At 35.8% G+C, this 21885-nt stretch overlaps 3 protein-coding genes across 3 annotated transcripts; all 3 read left to right on the top strand.

The window, feature by feature from the left end:
* The first annotated feature begins 9642 nt into the window (after positions 1 to 9642).
* On the top strand, positions 9643 to 10650 carry LOC137034836 (C-X-C motif chemokine 11-6-like). The gene is made up of 4 exons (XM_067408037.1): positions 9643 to 9710; positions 9830 to 9956; positions 10089 to 10175; positions 10325 to 10650. Exons 1-4 carry the CDS (start codon positions 9653 to 9655, stop codon positions 10335 to 10337), a joined length of 285 nt encoding a protein of 94 aa, XP_067264138.1. The 5' UTR covers positions 9643 to 9652; the 3' UTR covers positions 10338 to 10650.
* A 4253-nt stretch (positions 10651 to 14903) lies between these two features.
* Positions 14904 to 15638, top strand: LOC137034708 (C-X-C motif chemokine 11-6-like). The gene is made up of 4 exons (XM_067407843.1): positions 14904 to 14989; positions 15092 to 15218; positions 15318 to 15404; positions 15545 to 15638. Exons 1-4 carry the CDS (start codon positions 14932 to 14934, stop codon positions 15636 to 15638), a joined length of 366 nt encoding a protein of 121 aa, XP_067263944.1. The 5' UTR covers positions 14904 to 14931.
* A 4700-nt stretch (positions 15639 to 20338) lies between these two features.
* LOC137034718 (C-X-C motif chemokine 11-6-like) lies at positions 20339 to 21207 on the top strand. The gene is made up of 4 exons (XM_067407864.1): positions 20339 to 20424; positions 20529 to 20655; positions 20750 to 20836; positions 20981 to 21207. Exons 1-4 carry the CDS (start codon positions 20367 to 20369, stop codon positions 21072 to 21074), a joined length of 366 nt encoding a protein of 121 aa, XP_067263965.1. The 5' UTR covers positions 20339 to 20366; the 3' UTR covers positions 21075 to 21207.
* The last annotated feature ends 678 nt before the right edge of the window (positions 21208 to 21885 follow it).

Here is a 21885-nt window from a genome sequence, read left to right as displayed (position 1 = left end):
CAATTTAAAATAATGGTTTTCTATTTTAATATACTTTATATTTATTTCTGAGATGCAAAGCTGAGTTCTCAGCATCATACTCCAGTCGTCTTTGACGCATGATCCTTCAATGTCAACGTCGGAAAAAATCGTGCTGCTTAATATTTTTCTGTGATATTTTTACAGGATTGATTGATGAATACTGGCAGATTATTATTCAAAATATAGAAATCTTATCAATTTAACATTATTGCTGAATAAAAGCTAACATTTTCTTTTTAAAAAAGAAAGGAAAACATGATAAAATAATATTAGAATCCTAATTTATATTTTAAATGTAAAATATAAGAAGAGAGGTGCTTGAAAAACTGAACATTAATCAGGCATAATGCATTTTTCCATGTATTTTATTATTATTTACAGCAACAGTCTCAGATCTAGCAGCTGATTGCGATCGATGGGTTGGCCATCAAGCATGTAGGCTATATTAAAAATGTAAAAAGATTAAAAAAACAATAACCCCCAAATGTAAAAAATTTCAAAACGGATTTCATTAAACTAAACGACATGAGTATACCTAAGAGCAACACAAACTTCGCTTTTAGGCTTTATACTTTTTATGTTATCTTTATACTTTTACAATTTAAAAAAGTAAAAAAAAAAAAAAAAAGTCTAAATTGTTATATATTAATATATGTATATTTAATATGCACGTAATTAACCGGGGAAAGTTTGCCGGGGAAAAGTTGCACTAAAAACTGACAAAAAAAATTTAAAAAAAGTCAGACGCAGACGTCACGTTACAATTCAGACTGAGATGTCACGTCCATTGAGAGCAGTGAATGAAGTGCAGGTAAATACTGCATTGGCTCACACACTGCACTGAGCCGTGTGAGGACCGTGTTCTGATACGTGTTAGCGAAAAAATAAATAAATAACTTCACTGCTACACGTGAATCACGCGTGAACGTCTGACTCGACACTTCACTGCCACACGTGATTTACGTGACGTCTGCGTGACGTCTACGCCTCGTCTGCGTCTTAAAATGAATGGATTTAATAGCAAAAAATTAAGACGTCAGTGAGACGTTCAGTGAGACGAGTGCAAGTTGCAACGTCATATTTTTGACCTCGTCCGAACGCCATACAGATGACATGTCAGCGCGGCGCGAGCTTTGGAACACCCCGCTGCCTCGTACCACTTTTGGTGTGTTTGGCTTCCCATACATATCGCAATCTGCGACGAAGCAGGTGAGAACCAATGAGCGTTCGATATCAGTGCCGTAAACCATGTCGTAACGCTTCTCGAGGGTGGCGCAGGCGCACTGGCGCTATTTTTTAAATTTGAATCATAACGTGCGCGGGTTTTGACTGTGACGGTCGCTGTTGCTGAGAATGAAGGTGAAGATCGACAGATAAAGGGATGAATTTGAATCTGTTCCTCGCAAACATATGGATTCTAAAGATATGGAGTAACAGTTACAGCAAACAAATAAAATGGGTGTGATTTGTTAATTTATGTTGTGCTTTGGTGTATCTTATGGTTGTATTGTCAGTCACTGCATAGGAAAAAAATCGCACAGCAAAATATTACAAAACGATTATAGAAATGTTATTCATTTTAAGGTTTCAAAGTGTAGTCTCGTTTAACATTATGTAACGTTAATGACAATTGAACACAACATATTTGAATCATTAAAGCCAAGATTTTAATATTAATACATGGTAATTCATATACATTCACACTTTACGTTAGATGTTTTACGTTTTTTAAGATGCTAATACGTAAGTATTTGTACGCTTTAGTGCTATAAATACGTCAATGTACGTTTTTGTGTGTATGAAAACGTTAGTAAATGTACGTGTGGTAGAACCAGTGGTGTAGTCGGGGCCATACGCACGCATACGCCGTATGCTTACTTTTTGCTCAGGGCTGTTTGCGTATTACGACTTGTAAGGATCAGTATTTGCGTATACCCATTTGTTTTTTGCTGTCCATACAAGTCCATACAATATTCTCCTGTTAGCTTCCCCCTTAACTGTGCGTCCAATGCTGTTGTGTAAACTCGCGATTCTTTGTTGTAATTGGTGCATGAGCACTTCTGTCATTTGCCCGCTCATCATTGTCGGCTAAAAAAGGCTTCACAGTGCGTGTTCGCGCTGCAGTGAGTCTGCAGCGGTCACGGCGTGAGAAATATGGTGAATAAATAAGACTTAATTAATTATATAGCCTACATCATGCGTTCGGTGCTTTTAAGCGCTAAGTTCCCGTACAAAAGACCATCAGTGCAACTGAAGCTTGTTTATTTAATGCATGAGTGGTGCGGGAATCATAAACATAGGCAACTCTGAATCTGATCACTCTCCAAAAGTGTGATAAGATTTCCACGAGCCATCCCGACACTGATGATAAAATGTGCGATCCATTTGAATAGAGAGTGAAACACTTTAAAACGCTATAGAGAAAGTCAAACGCGATCTAGACTGATGGACAAAATGAACAGAAGTCTGAAAAGAGGACAAACATCACATTGCGCCAACATTTATTAGGAAGCTTTTTAAACTATTCATCACCCACCCTTACTAGAATTTATATCGTTTAATTGTAGTATTTATGGTAAATTTGGCTAACTTGTAGAATTTATAATCTATTAAGGGAATATTTTCACGAGATTTATATTACACCTGTGACATGTTCTGTTGTTTCTATTGGCTATGTGTAGGTTGCTATTATTCATAATAAATGCTATGATAATGGAAAATTATATAGTTTGACTTCTTATGACACAATGAAGTAGAAAATTCAGTCAAACTGATAAGCTTACATGTGCATAAATAATATAAAACTGAGTTTAAAGAGGTTTCCGGGGAAACAGCTCCATTTCTGCTGTTCCATAAGCGCCACCTACTGACAGAGAGTGGATTAAATTTCCATTCAGCCTGACTACTGTTTTTGTTTGTTTGTGACCACATTTTTATACTGTTAATAAATTAGATTTTGAATAATTTGCTTTTTTTTATACCCTTTTGAATAAAATGAAATTTTAATTTCAGATATATCACTTTTCACAGTGAATATAATTCCAAAGCAACATGTTTAAATAAGTCAAACTGTAAAACATTAAAAATGTCAACCAATTCTAGAATGCACTGTATTTATTTGTATTTAATGAAACATGTTACTAGTGAACAAAAACATAAAACATATTTACATATGTTTTTGTTGTTGTTGTTTTGTTTTTGTTTTTTTTGTTGTTTTTTTTTTTTTTTTAGGACTACACCACTGGGTAGACCCACACTTCACGTAAAAATACACACGTATTCTCATGAGATCACGTTGGTTTTACCCCAGTGCAGCTCAAGGATGTGCTGTTTGCCTTTCTGATATTATTAATTTTCTCAGAGAAGAAGGAGGCAAACTCACAGCATTTGCTGTCTGAGAACATTTCACTGGGAATCTGACTTGGGGGGTTTCTAAGTCTCTCTACAGTAGCAAAAATAGTGCGGGTGTTGTTTTAGTTTCTGTTTCTAATATTTGAGAAGAATGTCTGTCTAGCTTTGCCTAGTTCCACATTGAAAGCATGAAGAATATCTTTATAGATGTTATAATGGATTTTGAATTTAGTCTTTCGCCACATGCGCTCAGCTTTTCTGCACTGCTTTTCATATTTTGCACTGCTGTTAAGTTTCTCCACGGTGCTTTTTGTCTGCCACTTTTCATACAAGGACTTTCACAGGAGCAATGTTATCAATAACGTTCTGTACTTTTGAGTTAAAAGAATCAAGGAGAAAATCAACAGAGTCTGCAGATATGCTTGGTGTTAAAGATATAGCCTTCATAAACACTGCACTAGTATTCTCATTTAAGCATCGCTTTTTGACCGAGATAGATCTAGCTTCAACAGTTGGAGAGATCAATATATCAAAGAAAATAGAGTGCCCAAGGGATGACGCGTTTTTGTAGGCCAACCCGGAAGTTTGCGGCGCACGGGTTCCCTCGGTTAAAAGCCTATGCATTTTTCCCATAGACTTTTGGAAAATCGCAGAAAATAAGCTCTGTGTTTAACAAAGGGTTATGACACTTACACATTTTGTCTATCAAGATAATCTTTACAAGTGAACACAACATTTATAGCTTTTGAAGCCTAAATAAAGTCGTCAGATATAAAAAGCTAACAGTAGGCTATAAACGGACTACAGCACACCATGGTCGCGGATCAACGTCGTCACCACCAAGCTTCCTCAAACTGTATTTAAAAAACAACTTTATTTAAAAACATGCTCGCTGATTATGATCTGCGCTGTGTATGAATACTTATCCACTTTTTCATGAGAAATGCTGTCCAACTGTCCTGTTTTTAATGATGACGTCTAAAGTCCCTGCCAAAGGAAGTAGTCCCTTTTAGCAATTTGTTAGCAACCGTCGATTTTAAGACACAGTAAAAGTTAAAAAAAATCACAAGTGGGTTATAACTGGTGTGTTTTATATCATAGATCAAAACGTGAAAATATTTAGAGGCTATGTTAACCACAGACCTTATTTCAGGCAATTTAGCAAAAACCCATTAAAAAAAACATAGACTTGACAGCGTTGGAACCGGAAGTCCTTAAATGCTAACTCGCTTCCGGGTTTTGCCTACAAAAATGCGTCATCCCTGAGGCACTCTATACAGAAATGATCAGATAGCACTACATCCTTAATGACAATGGATGAAATGTTTAGACCCTTTAATAATTAAATCTAGAGTGCATCCACGATTGTGTGTAGGTCCATGTACATGTTGAGTCAGATCAAAAGTATTGAAAACAGTTATGATTTCTTTTTTCCATATTGGATTCTTCATTTTCTATGTGGAAGTTCCCAGTAATAGCAAAACTTTGCTGATAACAGTTCTGTAAAGTCCTCCACAAAGGCTGGAGAGTATTTTGGAGTCCTGTAAATAACTATAAGTAGAATGCAAGGAGCACTTTTTAACACAATACCCAAGTATTCAAAAGATAAGTAATCACCAAATGACACTTGCTTGCATTGATAGACATCTTTAAATAGAGCATCAACACCTCCACCTCTCCTAACAGCTCTGCAGACACTCATAAAAGTAAAGTTAGGAGGGGCTGTTTCATTCAGGAATGTTGAACTGCAACTGTCTTCAAGCCATGTTTCATTTAGAAGCATAAAATCTAGGTTGTTTGTGGTTATAAAGTCATTGACTAGAAGTGATTTATTTTTAAGTGAGCGGATGTTTAAAAGTGCTAACTTAACAGTCTTACTTTCTGTCTCTACAGTAATCTTAGTTTGATGTGTAGTAGCCAGCAGATTAAATGGGTTTGCCAAACAGTTTGAGAAGGCCTTAGGCTTTCTATCACGTAATAAAACAGAAATAAAGAAAGCAACAGGCACATTGGGTTCCCGCATGTTCTGTAAACATTTGATAAAGGCACTGTTATCATAGCAGGGACCCGACACACATCACTGAGAGCTTTTATCGGTTGTTTTTGGTTCACCTAGAACAGATGGAGGAGGGTGAGGGTGAAGAGCTCTCGCAAAAGGAGGGGCAGGGCGAGCTGGGCCCACAGGCTTTGGCAATAAAAAGTTGTATTTATTTAACATCATTATAAAACTGAGGTTTGCTATACAAACAAAATGAACAATGAAAAGGAATGAAAGGAAACTGAAAAGTCTACATATCAATATATGGAAAAATATTACATAGAACAAATCAAGGGTTCCAGCCACACAACTTTGTGATGTTGTTTGCGAATGTTCCTTGGTGCTATGGTTTCGGGAAACACAGACTCATTAACAACAATAACAACTGATAACAACGGAACTTGCGACCATAGTCGCCTAACGATGCTTTCGGGAAATGCACCTCTGGTCCGGAGCAGGTTTTATTCTGGATTAGAGATCACAAACCAAAACTAAACCAATCAGCTGTGAGCAAAGTGGCATATCCAAATCCAAATTAAAGAAGTTTATAGTGAAAACAATTTTGAGACAAAATTGCCTGTCTCCTGCTGCTAATTGTTTATTATTTATATATATATATATATATATATTTTCTTTACCAAGAAAGTGGCAAGATGAAAACCACTATTTTCTGTTTCAAACTTTCACATAGCATCTTTTGGTTATAAAAACATTAAAAATTCAAATCTACATTTTTATTTTAAAAAGTTTATTATAAAAACGTATTATTTTTTTCCCAAAATGCAATAAATCCATGACTTTTTTTTTTCCAAAATGCAATTAATCCATCAATATAAAAGTTATTTTTCAAATTGAAAATACACAACAAAGCAAGTTAATTCACATATATGACAGAGTCTAAACTTTGCCAATATTTATTTTATATACAGGCATTTTACTAAAAATACATTCAGCCGTTGCTCCCAAAATGAATTCAACGGATCATCTTGTTAATGTTATAAATTATTTGTCATCACCGATTAACGAGTATCTGGCGCCACCGCACGGTTAAATAAACACATTTGCAGAGTACATTGGTATTAAAACGGCTTTTTAAAAAAGCCTTCAATGTTTACAGTGGGTGGAATGGTGCGCTGTGATTGGTTGAGCGGATATATCACGTTCTGCAGAAAAAGGAGACTGGCGTTTGTCGCGTTTTGGAAAGAAAGGGAGAAAACATGACAGAATAACATGACGGATATCACATTTTGCGCAAAAATGATAAATGACTTTTCAATACAGACCAGATACTATACTGATTTTGGCGGAAACTCAATTTTTTTGAAAATGGCGTTTATCGCGTTTTGGAACCAAACTCTTCATATATAAATACAAGCTTTAATATATATTTAATATGCTTTTAAACAGATTAAGCTTATGTGTATTTTTTAAACTCTTTGTGACCTTATATGAATTATTATTTTAATTCAGTTGATACACATACATATAGTCTGATGTTTTCATTCATAAGGTGGCCGAGAGAGCTCAACGTGCTGCACTGAAGAAAACACATGCAAATGAAAAAAAAAAAAAAAACAGCACATAATGAACACATCTTCATCAGTTTGACAACACATGCTGAAGGGAGGGGTGGATTCTGGAATCTACTTCACTTAGCTTCAATATATATCTTTTAAGTTATTAATCAACATTTATCTTTCTGTTAAATTATTTGAATGGCTTCTTCAACGTATGTTATAGCATTTCTTTTCCTTTTCAAACACTAGAAAACAATTTGGGATATTATCTGTAGCTGTAGCTGAGATAAAAGAACATGTTATCAGTATGTTTTGGGAAAGTTTCCTGCTCAGAGCAGAGCTCAGATCAACTACAGCCTTGAAGAAGCTGTGAAACGTGTGTATCTGTGTAAGTGCGCTAAGTGTTATGTTCAGGTCCTTTGTACTGGTGGACAACTGGCACACTGCTGAAGACCAGCAGATGCCATGTCATGACCCCAATAGGACATCCAGTACCTAAAACCAGAGTCCCCTCATCAGCATCGTGACGAATGGAGATATGCTTCTGACTATCTATCCATGTGTGGAAGATAACCAAATTTTTCTATTTTCCTTAGCCAATCAGAATCATTCAACCTGGAATAATGACGTAGTTGGTAGACTCTTGTTAGAGTATAATTATTGTGGAAATGTGATTGTACGCAGAGCAGCCTACGAACTCCTTGTGAGACTTGAAGCTGCCTTCTGCTGATGAAACTGCAAACTATTCTTCAGCAAAATTTTCTTCAATTGATTTTTTTTAATCTTTGACTCCGGGTCTTTATTCAACATCTGGTCGTTTGGGTCTTTAACTGTAAAATTCCCCTACAATTTGCTGCAAAAGTTCACAACACATGCAAATATACAAACACAAAATTTCGGTATTTGCTTGTGTTGTGAACTTTTGCAGCGCATGTGTTGTCAAACTGATGAAAATGTTTTCTTCATTTGCAGCGCGTTGAGCTCTCGGCCACCGTACACTCTAAAAAATACTGGGTTATTTCAACCCAAGTTTGGGTCAAAAATGGACAAACCCAACCATTGGGTTATTTTTTTAAATGCATTTTTTAACCCAATGGTTGGGTTTGTCCATATTTGACCCAAATTTGGGTTGAAACAACCCAGCATTTTTTAGAGTGTACATTCAGCCGCCTTCTCAAATGTTCTGTGTTATTGGCTGTTCACTGCACATCACATTTTCAGGTGCACACACTTCAGAGTTAATCACAAACTCTGAATCAAATCCGGAGTTGACAGAGGATGTTTATACCAAACGTTGTGAGCTGCTGAACCTGATCTAAACCAGGTTGGATTTGTATGGTTTTGTCAACTCTGAAACTCAGAGTTTGTTCAGCTAGCTTCATGCAACAGGCCTCTGCTCCTGTATTAAAAATTTAAAGACAAAAAGATCTTGGTAAACCTTTCATCCACACACTGTAAACCTAAATAATTTGAGTTATAAAAAAATGTTTGAGTTATGGGCCCGGTTTCACAGACAGGGCTTAACCTAAGCCAGGATTAGACCTTAGTTCAATTAGGATATTTAAGTAGCTTTTAAAAATGCACACTAGAAAAAAATATTACTGGTGTGCATCTTGAGACAAAACAATGGCATTGACATATTTTATGCACAAGGTGCTTTCAGTTAAGCAGACATCTTAGTCTAGGACTAGCTTAAGGCTTGTCTGTGAAACCGGGGGATGATGTTCCCAATTTTAAGTAAGCAGAACTATCAAGTTTTGGGTTTGTAGTACTCATGCATGTTAATTGCTCCTAACTTCAAGAACTTAGCTAGCTCATATATTTTGATAGCAATTAACATAAAAGATATAGTTAACTTTTTTTTAGTTCTTGCAAATCAAATGAGTTAATTACTTCAATGTAAACCCTAATAAGTTGTCAGAACTCAAAAATGTCAAATGAGATTTTTTTAAGTTAGGAAACAGTTTAAGTTTTACATTTTTTATTTTTCTTAACTTGAAATATTTGAGTACACTTAATTCATAATTTTAACTTAAAATTATCAGGTTATTTCAACATACATATTTTGCTAAAAAAAAAAAAAAAATCAGCATGACATTGCAAATTGTTTGTTTGTTTTTTTTATATATAAATGTGAGCTTCTCAGAGGTAGTGAAAATGATGATTGATTCTCTTCCTCTGAAAACAGAAGTATGGTTCATGTCCTAGTTCGATGTGTTGTCACCGATTTTCATCATCGCAGTATTATTCATTTCATATCCAATTTAATCATTTTAACAATTTGTACACGTGGAGTTGAACACATTTGTGGCACATTTGATTGTTTGTTGTTTATTTGTTTGAACAAATAACATTATGGGTGAATGTCAGTATTATGGGTGCTTTAATACTACTTGTGCAGGAATGTATTACATTTGGTCTCTAAATTTATCTTGGGCTGAAAGAGTGTTTCAAAGAATTCACATCAACTTCCAAAACTGGAACTCTTAAAACAAACTCTTCCTCATTGGCAAGAGCAATCGTGACACTAAACGACATGAAACCAAGCCACATATCTAAAGCTTTGAGCAAAGACATTTCAAAGAAATGGGAAATCAAAACTGCTGTGCTTGTGAAAGTGAAACTGGGAACTGTGCCCGTGCTGTAAACCCCTGATCTTCTGATAGCTATATAAGCAGCTAATGTCTTCAGTAATAACTATTAGACAATCAAAACCTTAAACACAATGAAGACTGCAGCAGTTGTTGTTTTTCTAGTCTGTCTGCTTGCTACAGAAGTACAAGGTGAGTGTTGCCTATTAAGACCTAATATAATAGCAAGTATGTATTTTGAAACTGTATCTCCTCTAAATATTAGTTTGTTATTATATTCTGCAGCTAATAAATACCAATCTCTCTTCCAGGGCAGAACCAGATTCACAAAGGCAGGTGCTTCTGTGCTGACAAAGGAGTGGATGTGGTTTTACGGAAGAACATTGAGAAGTTGGAAATCATCCCTCCAAGTCAATCATGTGGAAAACAAGAGTTTATGTAAGGACAAAAACAATGATTTTATATTTCAGTTTATATTTAGCCACACATTAACGATCATACTGTCACACTTTTGATCATATTCAGCTCATCCTTTTTTTTCTTTCTCTTTTTTCTTTCTTTTATTTCCAGTGTCACTTTGAAGAGTGCAGAGCGGAAATGCTTGAATCCAGAGTCTAAATTCACCCAGAATTTAATCAAGCGGGCTGTTGAAAAGATGTTAGTGTAACATTTTTTGTTTGTGTGTAGTTTTGCTGTTTAACTAAAAATTGGAACCATATGGAAATTTTTGAAATTAATAAAATGTATAAAAAATAATATAAACACTTCCAAAATATTATATGATGAACTGTTTCTCATCTTAACAGGAGACAGCAGTAGGATATGCTCAGTGTGAATCTGGATTAGCTGCTGTGTTACGCCACTGAAGAACATCCTGATACCCATCAAACGCTCTATGATCTCTAGCTGACAGTTATCACGTTTGACTAGAGAACATCTGTATAAACTGTTTAGTAGTGTAAATAATTGCTTGTTAAATAATGCAACTGACGGTGTAGTAATTATAAATTCTATTCTTTCTTTTAAAATATATATATATATTTTTTTGTATATTGTTGTTTTATGTTAATCTTTTGTGCAGGGTTGTTACAATCCACTAATGGTGTTTAATTATTTCATTGTCCATCTGTGTTCACTGTATTATCAAATAAATTTGTATCCCTTAAATTAATGGGCTTTGTGAATTCTTAGGGCAAAAACTGAATTTCCCACTGTGCAGGTCAATATAGGGTACATATATTTAGCATATTAGCATACAGGACAATGATGCATCTTCCAATATATTATCAAGGGAAGAAAGTATTCGCTAATTTAGTTTTTAAAGCACAAATTTGAAAATAAAAGGAGGCTATACTGCACCAGGATATGATGAACCTGGCTGGGACAAATAGCCTCTTGGGTGGAAGCCTCTGTCATAACTGTCAGTTTTTACAGAATATGCAAGAAATATTTATTTGTTATCATATTTAATGATTTTTTATTTTTTTTAAAAGGTGTAAAATGTATGCATATTGAAAAGTTAGTTTAACAATTGACAGACAAATTATCCCAAAGAGATAGTCGTGGTCTGAACTGTCTGGTCATCAGTATGGAGACAAACATTAGAATCATGATCTTTTGTTAGTATTACATCACATTATGAGTGCATATTAGCACCGTTTATTGTTTGCTTTTGGCATCTGATTTTGGACCCTGGAAATGGTGACATGTGACATCAGAATTAACAGAATTAAACAGATTGTGACCTATAGCGTGAAATGGCTTCTTGAATAAGGAAAAAGGTCCCTGGTATTGATTTTGTATGTTCTTAGCAACAATTAAAAATAATAATAATAATAATAATAAATAAATAATAATTTAAAAACCAAGGGAAAAAAGGTGTAGGGCGGGACTTGAATTTTGTCCATGGGGAATTGGTTGGATAGTCGTGGTTTGCTATTGCTGTGATCTCATGTGAGTGACAGATTGGATCTGCCTTCATGCCAAACACGTCATCAGAGAAGAGAAGAGAAGAGAAGAGAAGAGAAGAGAAGAGAAGAGAAGAGAAGAGAAGAGAAGAGAAGAGAAGAGAAGAGAATGCAAGAGGAAGGGAAATTACTTTGGTTGAAGATTACAAGGGCACATGAATTTGAAAAAAATAATATAGCGATGTGCAAGGATAAACCATTATTAAAAATAGAAATTGTCAACTTCGAGTGTCAATTTTAAGCCAATGTGTGTGGGAGTCTACTGTCAAATTCTGATGGTTTTCTGAAGAGTCAATATCTCTGCAATGTCAATGGTAGACAGAATACAAGTGTACAGTGAATACAATGTTAATCTATTGGTACAGCAACTGTGGCAATGGGACATGACGTCTCCATTCCCTCCTTTAGGGAACAAGGGTTACATATGAATTGAATTGAATTATGTAACCGAGATGTTTGCTTTCAGTTGGTCACGTCCAAATCCCTGATACTGCATGCCCATTGTACGTGGCTCTGTGGTGGCCTGGAGTGGGGTCTGAGTGTGCGATGCAACACTTATCTGGTTCCACAGTTCAGCTGAGATGGGTTGCGTCGTCTTCCTGCGATAGTTTCTTTTTTTTCACAGGGGACCGACACCCTTGGTGATATGAGCATTCTTTTAATGACATCTCGCACCTCTGCAAGGTTTAGAAAAGGGGCACTTCTAGACCACCAAGGTGGACATCATCTGGCCGAGGGCCAGCTCTGTGACTTTAATCACGGTCAGTCGCCGTGCATAGCTCAACCCCGGCTCAGAACTACCCTCATGCATTAAGAGTGCCTTGGCCTCATATGTAGGGCCCTATCATCGAGAGTAGTGAGAGAGGAGAAAACTTTTCATGCAGATTTTGGCACTTTTGATGTTCCATATTTTGGCACCAATATGGCTCCATACTGCCAAGTTTTCCATGCACATCTGGGAAAAAAAGCACAGGGCAAGGCGATTTACACGTCACACTGCGACCCCAGACACCAACCCACGCTGCAGAGCGTGGCAGTCAAATGCAAAAATTGCATGCCAATGTGGATTGGCTCAGTTAGTTACACTCGTAGTAGATTGGTCTCTCTAGCGAGATTCCCAATTCGTCGGTTCACTTGACGTGATGTGACATTGAACTTGACCGACTGAAACTCCACAACCAAAGATGGACCACATTTGGTTACTTAAAATAATGGTATAATTAATAGAAGCTGCATACAGTTCATTGAATGTATCTACGGTGCAAACAGTATCTCATATAATGAAAAAATATGTCTCTATAATAATTATAATAATAACTCTGTATATTATATTGTGCATGCATAATCACGCAAATTTCCCAAAGATAAGTAGCAGTTGAAGTGGCATTACCAGATTTCACAACTTTCAGTTTCTCCTTTATTTTCATCAGCATATGATTGTGAAATTCATCAGCATGACTTCATCACAATGTCTGTTTAGGATCCTATATAAAGAAAAAGGTAGTGAAAACACTTGATGATGTTCCAGTGAAATGAAAAGTTTTGTCTAATTCGGTGATTTTTTTTTAATGACTGTTACTTGTCAGACTGTACGAAATTGATCCCAGCTGTAAGCCATGTCACACTGCAGGATCTCAGTTGAAACTTGTTGAAAATGGATGCACACAAAAGGGATCGTCCGGAGTTTTACATAATCCGCCCGTGACTTGTTCGGTGACTGTGAGCTGCATTTACATGCAGGATTGGCATGGTGGTTAGCAAACTAAATCAATCTCTTGCATTAATTTTGATCATGGCTTGTCTTGAAAATAAAAATGGAAGAAAAAAATGAAAACAATGTGTGTGGAGCAAGTGGTGGTTTATTGTTGTTCACTAATTGCATCATCAGGTTATTGTGGGAGAAGCCACACTGCAAGACTGTGCGTCCAATCATCTGACACTGGCAGAATTTTTAATTGGAAGTAAAATGTGATCACAACTGGCATTAATCGGCTGTCCACAAATGTGTCAAACTAGCGATCAAAGACTTCAGATTTTGGCCTAGGATCAGAGGAATCTTTTAGGATTCTCAACATTTGTCTCAGATGACCAAATCGTGGCTAAAATAGTGAGAACTCGGCTTAAGTGCCATTTGAAGAACACGATTCAGGAGTGCTTATAGTATATAATAACCTATACTGGACAAACAACTCACACACATTTATCATCAATATTTATGTCAACATCTTCAACTTTTGACCGTCATGTCACACATATGGTAGAGATAAGGAATTTTCTGAAAGAGGTTGTGAAAATGTTTGACCATCTTCCACAGAAAACACATTTTGTCCCACATCCTAGTTTGTGGTTTCTTAAAGGGTTAGTTCACACAAAAATGAAAATAATGTCATTTATTACTGATTCTCATGTTGTTCTACACCCGTAAAACCTTCGTTCGTCTTCAGAGTTACCATCATGGTAGTCTCAGCCTCAGACATCCCACCCACTTGAATGAATAATTTATAACTGCACACGGTCTGTTATTGTAGGGACATCGACTTTCATTTTCACGCCCCTAAACATGACGTGGAACAAAAAAAACTCTGATTGGTTGTTTTACATGTCAGTCATGTCCTCTTGGGCGGTCCTTGGCCAATGAAAACTGTGATAGAGTCCAGACCTTCTGCCGTCAGTCTGAAGGTCTGGCTAGTGGCTACGTGAGGCTACCATAATGGTGACAAGTGGTGCATGCGGCTTGGTTGGAGAGCAAGTGTATATGTATATGTTATATATACAAGTATATGTTAAATGCAATATTGCTGCACTCATTCAGCATGGTATACCATGCTATTGTTAACATGTTAGCAAATTAGCAAGTTAGCATTGTCTGGATTAGCTTGTTATAGCTAGCTAAGTTTACACTAATAAAAATGTCACATTGAGGCTACCTGAAAGGTTAAATGCATGAATTAGTGTACTCAAACATTTTAAGTTAAGAACAATTAAATGTATGAGTACAAAATAAAAATCTGCCAGTTCTGCATACTTAAATTTTGAATTTCTTAACTTAAAAATTTTGAGGGCAACTGATTGCTTCAAATTGTTTGAGTTTTGCCAATTATTTGGGTTTACAGTGCACCAAAACATAACATCAATATTTCAGTAATTAAACAATATTTACTTCCTCATTCCTGGAAAATTCAGCTCATAGTGCCTTAAATCAAAGCTTCTCTTCAAGATGGTTTAGGAGGTGCTTCCGAGAAATTACAATAAAAAGAGAAAAAGGAGAGGAAGCTGGAGTAGTGAAACCAAAAAACCAAACAAAAAAAAAAAAACAAAAAAAAAAAAACAAGAACAAAAACTGAGGGGAAACCCCTGATCCTAGAGTATTTAAATGAGCTCTGAAGGCCTTTCGGTCATAATCTCACTGACACAGACAAGCACAGTTCATCAAGAACAAGAAGACAATGAAGACTATTGCAGCTTTTGTTCTTCTTGCCTGCCTGATCGCTGTAGGAGTGAAAGGTGAGATTTATTTAGTTCTAGATCAAGATCATTCAGCATGTTGTATCTTTTGTTATGGTTATGTTCTGCAGCTAACAGACTATAATGAAATATCTTTTCCAGGGCAGGACAAGTCTTCGAAGGGCAGGTGCTTCTGTGCAGACAAAGGTGCAAACGTGGTTTTAGTGAAGAACATTGAGAAGGTTGAAATCATCCCTCCAAGTCCATCTTGTCGCAAACATGAGATTATGTAAGTATAGCTTACATTTGTATGCATTTATTTAAATATTCATCAACTCTACAAACTATCCTGAGTAAGTTTCAACTCACTGCTTTTGTTGTTTCACAGTGTCACTCTGAAGAATGGTGCAGGAAGGAAATGCATGAATCCAGAGTCAAAATTCACTCAAAATATCATAAAAGCTCTTGAGAAGAGGTGAGAATATCTGTTTAAATGTATTTATTCATCCTTCACATTTTAAATACAAAGACACAAACTCCTCTGGCAAACAGAGACACATGACAATTAAATGAACTAATACAATTATATTCAATGAACTTTTTCTGATTTTAAAGGAGCCAGCAGTCTGTGCACCACAGTACAACTGTCACTGCGCCACAGAAGAACATCCTGACATCAACATCATCAGCACCAACATCCTTCAAATGACTTCATAGTTGGAGTTCAATGAAAAATAAACAACTAAAAATATTTAAAACATTTCCTAATGCATATGATGATTAAATTATTATTATTGTTATTATTATTATTCTTGTAAAATAGTCTTTTTTTCCACAAACATATTTTCATAAGAGCACTGAACAATGTGTCATATGTACAGTCTTTTTATAATTTGATGTATGATTTTATTTTCATTGTCTACAAAGAAGTGTCAAATAAAGCTTTGTTTATGAATTACATCTTCTGACCTCTTTCAGAGTAGTTCTTGCATTCTGAGATTCTGAGTAAAAATGCACATCACACTACATTTATGATAAGCAATAGTGCCACTGGCATCACTAAAACATCCCAAAACTCAATAAAGCTTCAAGATTATTACGACTGTAAACAGTGCTTCACAAATACATTTTAAGTTGAATAGTTTAGACTAAATTGACTGGACAAAATGTTCCTGTCTCAGTTATAAGCTGCTTTATGTCTGATCTGGCTGGTAGAAAGACTTTTATCAGCGCAAACTAATGTAGATTTATTCAGTCATATTAAATAATATTTGACATGAATAAATACATTTAGATAATTCTACATGAAGCACACAGACATGGTCTGTCTGTCTGACCTCTTGCCTACTTTGACCACTCTCATATTCTCCATTTAATCGTACTGGACACGTCTAGGATTCGTACGGCCCCACCGAATTTTTGTTTTGTCACTGATATCAAATAAATTCTTGCCTGAACTTCTCTGGTCTTGGGTCCTTTTTACACACACACTGACACACATTTACACAAACATACAGTACACATACATAAAGCTATATAAATACTATATAGCAAATCTGTTACAGTACAGAAGGGACGGGAAAATCACAGAAGAGAGGAAATCACAGTAGATGGTGTTTATTGAAACCAGTATGAGATATTGGCAGTGCAGGTAAGTGAATGGTGCAGCAATGGAGATACTTGAAGTGCAGAGTGGTAAAACAGTCCTGTTGTAGTTGCAGGTGGAATGGGTCTTGGAGTTGGAGATCACTGGAGACAAGGAGCACTGAGACAGGGAATCACACGAGGAGAACAGGAGATGCTGGAGACAGGTAAGTAGATCACAGGGAGTCCTGAAGGTAAGCATACATGTAAGTATAATGCAAACAAGACCAGACATTGGAGTGGTGTGTGTGAGTGAGTGCTCTTTATACTGGTGTTGATGAGGTGCAGGTGTCGGTGATTAGTATTCTGGTGATTGAGTGCGCTGTGATTGGTGGATGGTGGAGCATGTCGTGTCTGTGACAAAATCTCAATTGGCTGATTTTTTTTTTCTTATTTTTTTATTTCTCTTAATATAAAGTTGGACATATAGTATATAGTATACAGTATTCTCACATAGTATGATATATCTCAGCTGCATGATTGCATGTATCATCGCAAAAAGTAAACTATATTTTCGACCCTCTTTAAATGCGACTTTAAGACATGAAGACATTCCAATCTCAATCACTGAATCAAAACAAATTACTTCAAACAGTGATCAAAAGAAGCTGTAAAATCTCCTCTTGTAAACATGGGAATTGTTAGTTGCTTGTGGAAAATACTCATCACTAATTAGAGAAAAAAATGAACCAATGAGTCTCTTGAAAGGGGGGAAGAGGAGGATTTCACTCATACTCTTCTCTATCCTGCAAACAGATCATCATTAGTCATTTGTGAGTACTGTACAAATAAACAACAAAGCAAGTGTTGTTAATTTCATTGTATCATTACAGTGGGCATTGAGGCCCTATAACAGCATTGCCTATAAAATACAAATATAGCCTACTGTATTAATAATGTCTGAAAAAACTATAGTTATAGTTTTACACCAGTTTTTTCCCCAATTTGATGTAATTTGTTTATGTTCGCATTTCCAAATTTCAATAAAGTTTTCATCAGTACAGAGTTTTTTTCAAATAAAACATGCAAAGTAAAGTAAAGGGGTAATGAGACCGTGACCGCAGCCTCTATTAAAAAAGAAGTGCTGGGTCTGTGTGGTTTGTGGTGACATCAGACTTAACAAGCGGATTGTGACATATATCCGAGTGAAACAGCTTCTTGAATGAAGAAAAAAAGGCAGGTCAGGACTTGATTTTGTCCATGGGGAATTGGTTGGATGGTTGTTGTTTGCTCTTGCTGTGATCTCATGTGAGTGACAGATTGATCCCGCCCTCACGCCAGTAAACACATCATCAGAGAAGAGAAGATGCTGCAAGAAGAAGGGAAGTTATTGTGATTAAAGATTATGAAATTAATATAAAATAAAAATAATGATGTGCACAGATAACTCATTATTAAAAACAGAAATTGTCGACTTCAAGTGTTAATTTTAAGCCAACATATGTGTGTGTGAGTCTTCTGTCAAATATTGTTTTCTGAAGAGTCAATATCTCCACAATTCCAACTGTAAAAGACGAAAACAAGTGTTAATCTTTTGAGTTTGAGGAGAACTAACTCCATATAAATTCAAAATATGGATCACAACTGGTTACTTAAAATCATGGTTTAATTGATAAACAACTGCATACAGTTCATTGACTGTATGGTGCAAACAGTAACTCTTAAAATGAAACAAATGCCTCTATAATAAAAAGTAACTGTATATTATATTTTGCATGCATAATCATTCTATTTTCCCATAGATAAGTATCTGACGTGGCATTTCCAGATTTCACAAGACTTTCAGTTTGTCCTTTGTTTTCATCAGCATGATTTTGACATTCATCAGCATGACTTCATCACAATGTCTGTCTAAGATACTATATAAAGAAAAAGGTAGTGAAAACACTTGATGATGTTCCAGTGAAATGAAAAGTTTTGTCTAATTCCTGATTTTCTTTGTCTCAAACTATTTGGTATTTCTACATACAATCACTGAATTTCATCATTAGAAAATTTTTATAATTCAAATATTTAAAAATCTGCAAACAAATCGTATTTTGCTGTATATTTAAACTGTATGTGGTATAGCCTAGAGATTTATTTTACTAAAGTTAATCCTAAAGCTTTGGTTTAAGTTATCCTGAAACATTTGGCTCACCAAGTAAGTCTCATTTGAAGAACACGACCCATGAATTGAGTAAATAAATAATAACATATACTGGACACTTTTATCATACATTACCATGTGATGCACCTGGACACATCATCACTGATGTTGCCTGGGGTCATCGGGTGGTTCAACAATCAGACACCCTCGCCCAGGCGATCCAGCCAGGGTTTGATCAAGCCCCGGCTTGTGTCCAGGTCGCACTACCCCTCCCACCCTCCCACAGCTTTCCATAGCCTGATCCAGAGCCACCTTGAAGCAACTTCTGCTGCCTCTGTGGCCGACTTAATGCCCTTTTGTCTGCTGGCTCGTTTGATGCCCAGCATGTTATAGGCCCTGCGGAGAGACTGGGCTGCAAACCCTCTGCATCCCACCTCAGTAGGCTCACATCTTACTTGCCAGCTGTAACTTTGGCACTCTTGCACTAGACAAACAACTCTTACACATTTATGTCAGCATCTTCAACTTTTCACCTTCATGTGTGACAAATATAGTTTAGAGTGACGACTTCTCTGAAAGAGGTTGTGAAATTGACCATCTTCCACAGAAAACACGTTTTGTCCAACATCCTACGTTGTTGTTTTTTTAATGCCTTTGCAAAACATATCCACCATCCACAAGCACACTAGCAAAACCAGTGGACCTCAACCACACTTTGTGATTTTTTTTTTTTTATTATTATTTCACAGTTCCAAAATTTGTGTAAAAGGACAGCACTGTCATCAGTACTGAGTCAGTGGGTAAATATTTGTATATTTCACTTAAAAAGCTTAGAAGCATTTTCATATTTTCTAATGTTGTTAGTGACTCAGTCTAAATAAAAACTAACTTTGGGGTTACATTGAACATTTCCTTTAATGACGACCAGCAGCTAATACTCTAGTGGAGTCTGGTTAAGACTTAGAAGACCCCTTTTTTAAAAACTATTGCTGCTGGTTGTGGTGTTAAAAAAAATCTGATTTCAGTTAAGAGCAGGACCTCATTAACATTTTAACTGCTTATCAGTCTGCATGGAACAAATCCCAACTTCAAAGTGTAGCTAAACTATAAGATCACCAAGATTCAGTAGAAATTATTGGGTGATTCTTGTGTGCCTACCACTGTGTGTTTTACCTGTATTCTTTTAAACAAAATGTAATTTGTTTGCCCCATTATAGTGTTTTGCTTCATTAAAAGTTACTGTATTTTGCAAAAGATTTTGTTGATAAATAGATTTATTGTGCATTTTCTGCTTATATGTATTGCTACCTTAATTTGTGCACAAAATATACAAGAGAATGTGATGTGCTTAGAGAAACAGCCAATAAAAACAAAACATAATTAACATCAATATTTCAGTCTAATTAAACAATATTTACTTCCTCTTTCCTGGAAAATTCAGCTCATAGTGCCTTAAATCAAAGCTTTTCTTCAAGATGGTTTAGGAGGTGCTTCAGAGAAATCACAATAAAAAGAGAAAAGGGAAAGGAAGCTGGAGAAATGAAACCAAAAAAAAAAATTAAACAAAAAACAAAAAAAACAAAAAAACAGAACAAAAACTGAGGGGAAACCCCTGATCCTAGAGTATTTAAATGAGCTCTGAAGGCCTTTCGGTCATAATCTCACTGACACAGACAAGCACAGTTCATCAAGAACAAGAAGACAATGAAGACTATTGCAGCTTTTGTTCTTCTTGCCTGCCTGATCGCTGTAGGAGTGAAAGGTGAGATTTATTTAGTTCTAGATCAAGATCATTCAGCATATGTTGTATCTTTTGTTATGGTTATGTTCTGCAGCTAACAGACTATAATGAAATATCTTTTCCAGGGCAGGGAATGTCTTCGAAGGGCAGGTGCTTCTGTGCAGACAAAGGTGCAAACGTGGTTTTAGTGAAGAACATTGAGAAGGTTGAAATCATCCCTCCAAATCCATCTTGTCGCAAACATGAGATTATGTAAGTATAGCTTTGTATGCATTTATTTAAATATTCATCAACTCTACAAACTATCCTGAGTAAGTTTCAACTCACTGCTTTTGTTGTTTCACAGTGTCACTCTGAAGAATGGTGCAGGAAGGAAATGCATGAATCCAGAGTCAAAATTCACTCAAAATATCATAAAGGCTCTTGAGAAGAGGTGAGAATATCTGTTTAAATGTATTTTCTTATCCTTCACATTTTAAATACAAAGACACAAACTCCTCTGGCAAACAGAGACACATGACAATTAACTAAATGAACTAATACAATTATATTCAATTAAATTTTTCTGATTTTAAAGGAGCCAGCAGTCTGTGCACCACAGTACAACTGTCACTGCGCCACAGAAGAACATCCTGACATCAACATCATCAACACCAACATCCTTCAAATGACTTCATAGTTGGAGTTCAATGAAAAATAAACAACTAAAAATATTTAAAACATTTGCTAATGCCTATGATGATTAAGTTATTATTATTATTAACACTGAGTTGTAAAATAGTCTTTTCCACAAACATATTTTCATAAGAGCACTGAACAATGTGTCATATGTACAGTCTTTTTATAATTTGATGTATGATTTTATTTTCATTGTCTACAAAGAAGTGTCAAATAAAGCTTTGTTTATGAATTACATCTTCTGACCTCTTTCAGAGTAGTTCTTGCATTCTGAGATTCTGAGTAAAAATGCACATCACACTACATTTATGATAAGCAATAGTGCCACTGGCATCACTAAAACATCACAAAACTCAATAAAGCTTCAAGATTATTATGACTGTAAACAGTGCTTCACAAATACATTTTAAGTTGAATAGTTTAGACTAAATTGACTGGACAAAATGTTCCTGTCTCAGTTATAAGCTGCTTTATGTCTGATCTGGCTGGTAGAAAGACTTTTATCAGCGCAAACTAATGTAGATTTATTCAGTCATATTAAATAATATTTGACATGAATAAATACATTTAGATAATTCTACATGAAGCACACAGACATGGTCTGTCTGTCTGACCTCTTGCCAATTTTGACCACTCTCATATTCTCCATTTAATCATCCTGGACACGTCTAGGATTCGTACGGCCCCACCGAATTTTTGTTTTGTCCCTGATATCAAATAAATTCTTGCCTGAACTTCTCTGGTCTTGGGTCCTTTTTACACACACACACTGTGACACACATTTACACAAACATACCAGGGGCG

Source organism: Chanodichthys erythropterus, chromosome 13, assembly GCF_024489055.1.
Source record: "Chanodichthys erythropterus isolate Z2021 chromosome 13, ASM2448905v1, whole genome shotgun sequence".
Classification (NCBI taxonomy): Eukaryota; Metazoa; Chordata; class Actinopteri; order Cypriniformes; family Xenocyprididae; genus Chanodichthys; species Chanodichthys erythropterus.
The sequence above is the reverse complement of the archived record's forward strand: the minus strand, read 5'-3'. Positions and strand labels throughout refer to the sequence as shown.

Coding starts and splice junctions, on each gene's coding strand:
- LOC137034718 (XM_067407864.1), top strand. CDS start 20,367: ATGAAGACTATTGCAGCTTTTGTTCTTCTTGCCTGCCTGATCGCTGTA. Junction 20,425..20,528: donor GATCGCTGTAGGAGTGAAAG/GTGAGATTTATT, acceptor TATCTTTTCCAG/GGCAGGGAATGTCTTCGAAG. Junction 20,837..20,980: donor ATAAAGGCTCTTGAGAAGAG/GTGAGAATATCT, acceptor CTGATTTTAAAG/GAGCCAGCAGTCTGTGCACC.
- LOC137034836 (XM_067408037.1), top strand. CDS start 9,653: ATGAAGACTGCAGCAGTTGTTGTTTTTCTAGTCTGTCTGCTTGCTACA. Junction 9,711..9,829: donor GCTTGCTACAGAAGTACAAG/GTGAGTGTTGCC, acceptor TCTCTCTTCCAG/GGCAGAACCAGATTCACAAA. Junction 9,957..10,088: donor TGTGGAAAACAAGAGTTTAT/GTAAGGACAAAA, acceptor TTTTATTTCCAG/TGTCACTTTGAAGAGTGCAG.
- LOC137034708 (XM_067407843.1), top strand. CDS start 14,932: ATGAAGACTATTGCAGCTTTTGTTCTTCTTGCCTGCCTGATCGCTGTA. Junction 14,990..15,091: donor GATCGCTGTAGGAGTGAAAG/GTGAGATTTATT, acceptor TATCTTTTCCAG/GGCAGGACAAGTCTTCGAAG. Junction 15,405..15,544: donor ATAAAAGCTCTTGAGAAGAG/GTGAGAATATCT, acceptor CTGATTTTAAAG/GAGCCAGCAGTCTGTGCACC.